Source organism: Cucurbita maxima, unplaced genomic scaffold (genome assembly GCF_002738345.1).
Source record: "Cucurbita maxima cultivar Rimu unplaced genomic scaffold, Cmax_1.0 Cma_Scf00005, whole genome shotgun sequence".
In the NCBI taxonomy this organism is placed as follows: Eukaryota; Viridiplantae; Streptophyta; class Magnoliopsida; order Cucurbitales; family Cucurbitaceae; genus Cucurbita; species Cucurbita maxima.
Genome location: NW_019272021.1, coordinates 5,767,677 through 5,772,524, shown reverse-complemented (window position 1 = coordinate 5,772,524; position 4,848 = coordinate 5,767,677). Strand labels below are relative to the sequence as shown.

The 4,848-nt window shown below is 30.8% G+C and overlaps 1 protein-coding gene across 1 annotated transcript in view; it reads left to right on the top strand.

Annotated features, from left to right (window-relative positions):
- LOC111479783 (cyclin-U4-1-like) overlaps positions 1–1,316 on the top strand; it is a 1,610-nt gene extending 294 nt beyond the window's left edge. Inside the window, exons 2-3 of the mRNA XM_023124641.1 lie at positions 51–438; positions 666–1,316. Of these exons, the coding sequence (XP_022980409.1) occupies positions 98–438; positions 666–957 (633 nt within the window). The 5' untranslated portion in view covers positions 51–97 and the 3' untranslated portion in view covers positions 958–1,316. The remainder of the gene's footprint in view (positions 1–50; positions 439–665) is intronic.
- The last annotated feature ends 3,532 nt before the right edge of the window (positions 1,317–4,848 follow it).

Here is a 4,848-nt window from a genome sequence, read left to right as displayed (position 1 = left end):
AAAAAAAAAAAAAAAAAAAAAAAAAAAAAAAAAAAAAAAAAAAAAAAAAAAAAAAAAAAAAACGAAAGAGCTTTGAAGCTTGCTTGATTGCTTGTCAATGGCGGAGCTAGAGGACCCAACTGTCATGGCGAAGCTGATCGATTTCCTCTCTTGTCTCCTTCAACGAGTGGCCGAATCCAATGATCGAAGCCTCTCTGTTCATCTTCAACCCCACAAAATCTCAGCATTCCATGGCTTAACTCGCCCCACCATTTCCATCCAAAGCTACTTAGACAGAATCTTGAAGTACGCCAATTGCAGCCCCTGTTGCTTCGTCATTGCCTACGTTTATCTCGATCGCTTTGTTCAAAGGCAACCCTCCTTCCCCATCAATTCCTTCAATGTTCATCGCTTGCTCATCACCAGCGTTCTTATTGCTGCTAAATTTATGGATGATACGTGAGTTTCTAATCTGCTTGACAGGGATTAAATTCGAATATTTGGGGCATTTTTGAGTTTGCCTGCCAAATGTTTGATGAAATGCCTGAATGAAATCTGTTTAAGAATTTGGGGCATTTTTGAGTTTGCCTGCCAAGTGTTTGATGAAATGCCTGAATGAACTCTGTTTAAGAATTTGGGGAATTTGAGTTGAATTTTACTGAAATATGTAGTGGAATTCTTTTCAGGTGCTATAACAATGCATATTATGCAAAGGTGGGAGGGATCAGCACAATAGAAATGAACTTTCTTGAAGTGGATTTTCTGTTTGGTTTGGGGTTTCGTTTGAATGTCACTCCCGCCACGTTCCATTCTTATTACTCATATCTTCAAAGACAAATGCTTTTGCTGCAGCCTCCTCTGATGAGCGCTGCTTCTTCAAAATCAGAGCTGCTTAGTTCAGCAAGAGCTTTGAAATCCCACTTCTGTTTTGATGAAGATGAAGCTTCCCTGACGAAGCAACAACTTGCAGCTGTTTGAACAAATTCCAACACAAATTTGGATTCAAACTTTGAAGAATTCAGCCCAAATGGAGCAAAACCCAGGTTTCAAAAGCATGAATTGGTTCTGTTGTTTGCCTGATTAGATAGTAATATTCAGCCTCTGACTGGATGAGCCTGTAATGTAGGGGTATCTCTCACACACACACCCACACCAACATAGCTTTGCAATTTTGGCTATGGCTGATTTGGGTCCTCGCCCTTTCATGATCGTCAGATCTTTGTTCTGTTTCTGATCTGATCTGTTTCTGTTCTGTTTGTGGGTTCTTGGGTTTTGAAATTGTGTACAGATTAGATTCTTCTGGCATTTTTAAGGATTTTGCAGCGTTTTGATGGAAATGGTATGGTTATTGAACACTTGAAGTCTATGGTTTTGAGTTGATAATTAAAAAAAAAAAAAAAAAAAAAAAAAAAAAAAAAAAAACAATAAAAACAATAAAAGGCAAAATTACAAAAAAAATACTCATGAAATTTATTTTTAAAATATTTATATTTGAAAATTACAATATTACCCTTTTTACTTTTTACTTTTTACTTTTTACAGATATTTCAAAATTAGGTTGTAATATAAATTTATTAGAATTTTTTTTATGAAAATCGGGATATGAAACATAGTGGTGATGAACCCGAACAAAAATATTATATTTTGAAATCACTATTTAGAATATAAAATTCATTTTTTACTTTTTACTTTTTACAATTTTTTACTAATACATATATTTTTTTTAATGAAAAGAACATAAATTTGAATTTTTTTTTTTTACCATATTATTAAATTTTATAAAACTAAAAAAGAAAAATATAAAATTGTTTGTAGGTATTAAAATAAATTGTCATGATTGAAAGTTGTCCCTAAAGAGGAGCAAAGAACATGTGCATTCATGGACATGAACCAACATGGAAGAAAGATACAACATGCCTCCAACTCATTGGTAGTTGTCTTCACATATGTGGTTGTGAAGTGTTCTTTCCTAATATCATTAATTCCATTTCAATTTTGTATTTAATGCTCTAACATTTACCTTCAATAATAACATTATATGTATATAAACCCTAATTATACGCATTTACGATATTTTATAAATTATTAAATTTAATTTTAGCATTATAATATGCTACGCCCGAATAAAAATTTACATCAATAAACTCAAGATCACATTCAAACCAGAGTTATCATAATTTTGTCTCAATCTTTTAGATTAATTTCATTTCTATTTTTTATTTAATGCTCTAAAATTGACCTCCCCTACACTTAACTCAATTTCATGGGCCTATGGGCCTTCTTTCGTACGAACCCATTTGGGCCCATTGGATCCGGAGAGAGTTATTATTATTATTGAGTTAAGATTTATTGGTTATTATCATTTTTGAAATAGTTGCTAAATTTTAGAATTAGCCTAACTAATCTGATATATACTTTTTTTTAACTCAAAAAACTAACATAAATAAAATATTGTAGCGCTACTGTCAATTTTCAACCCATATTAGAAAAAAGCAGTTAAAACTGTAGAATTAAAAGCAGTAAAAATAGTCAATTTTCACCCCATTTAAAACTGCAGTTAAAAGCAGTTAAAACTGTCAATTTTTAGAAAGTTCCTTCCAAGACCACTCCCATATAATTATATCAAATTTTGGTCACTTAAATCAACTCAACCGACAAGGTAACTTTTATAAAAATTTATCACTCTATAATTACTAAAAAAAAATGTAACAATTCAAGCCCACCATATTAGATATTGTCTGTTTTGACCCGTTACACATTACTATTAGTTTTCGTCAATTTTAAAAGTAATGCTTCGTTTTCGTCTCTAACAGACGTGAGATCTCACAATCCACCTCCCTTCTAAAAAAGTTTAGCGTCTTTGTTGGTTCATCCTAATAGATATTATCCACGTCATTATTTTAAAACACATCTAATAAAAAAAAAATTTATATTTTTATTAGAAAATAGGACGGATAATATTTAAATATAAATGAAAGATGTTCGAATTGGAGAATATAAAATTCCAATACAAAATATAATAATAATGTGAAACTCGAGGGGGTGTCTGGTCTGCAGCCAACTTGAATTAAAAACAATAAAACAATCAATTGCTTTTTCATAATATATTACGAAAACAAATTAATTAATTAATTAATTAATCTACAACTTTGTTTAAAATGAAAAGCACCGGAATTAAAATTAAATAATAAAGAAAAATGGCGGGGTCGACCGAAATTCAATTTACGGGTAAAGCAGAATTAATAAGTTTCTCAAGTCCAGAGCAGGTCCAATTTGATTGGCCAATGAAAGGGAATTTTAGATTAAATAAATACGGCGGAAACGACAAGGAAATGCAAATGAAACGCGATGGTTGATTTGCGCAAGTCGTCACCCTCCACTTCTCCCTAATTGCGTTTTAATTGATATTATTATTATTTAATAAGTTTAATTAATTTATAATTATTGGGTGTCCAACAGTCCTAATCCAAAACTTTGTGTTTCAAATTTTAATTTAATGTGAATTTAAGTCTTTAAATTTTTGTAGGTAAGATCTCATATCGGTCGAAAAAAGTAACAAAATATTTTTTATAAGAACGTGGAAACATCTCTTTAATAGGCACGTTTTATAGCCGTGAGGTTGACGGTAATACGTAACAAACTAAAATTGACAATTTTGTTTACAAATGGTATGAGAGCTAAACATTATACAGTGTGTCAGTGAGGTATAAGAGCTAGACATTATACATTGTCTTAGACAGTTACAAATGGTATCAAAACCAGACATTAGGCGTTGTGCCAACGATGACACTAGCCTCTAAGGAGAGTGGATTGTGAGATTTCCACATCGGTTAGAGAAGGGAACGAAGGAACGAATCATTCCTTATAAGGGATTGTGTGTATATATAAAAATGAAAAATAAAAAAATGACGTAAAAAATAAAAGGTAATGTACAGTGAAACACGGTTGCTTTGCTTCCGTGGGTGGGGCACAGGGATTGGTTCCCAAGAAGAAAAAAATATAAGGTAATTTAAAATAAATTTAAGGAAGCAAATATAAATATTTAAACGAACCATAATTAGATCCGTCCTTGGAGTGACAAAGTTGGGAAATTCTTGTTTTTTCAAAAAGGAAGTACAATAGCTTTGCACGTTGCCCACATTTTAGATCTGTCAATAGATAAAGTTGTAAATAATTAAATTTGGGGTCCCATTTTGAAAATTATTTTTTTATTTTTTTATTTTCCATTGATTTCATGTTTTTATGAGAAATTATTTTATTTATTATATTTGTGTTACTTTAAGCAAATTATTGAACAACAGATTAGGAATGAAAGGACAATTTCGTTGTCTTTACATAATAATTGAGTTTATTTATTTATTTATTTATTATTATTATTTTTATGAATCCAAAAGCTTAAATTGGTCAATTTCCCAAATGGGTTATGTTATGTTGGGCTCACCTAATTGAGTGCGATGATTGAAGTAGAAGTGAAACGTAACGATGAGCTATACGACAATGATAACTATTCGAAAAATACCTAAAAAGAGACGGAAAAGAGTGAAAGGAGGCAAGAGTTACAAGGATTGACACATCCAAAGGTAACGATGATAATGATGCATCGAACAATTATCAATTAATGAAGAGAAGACAGAGTAAAAAGGGTTAAGAAAGACTAACAACGAAACCCTAAAATTCAATATATATTCACGAGAACTAATCATTAGTATGAATTAAGATGAGTTGGAAGTCCAAGTTTTTTTCAATTAAAATATTCTATTAGACTAAAATGAAGATAATTTAAAATATACATATGGAAAGATAAGAATACGACTAAGTCTACGTCTTCTAAAATTAAAATTGTCAAAAAAAAAAAAAAAAAAAAAAAAA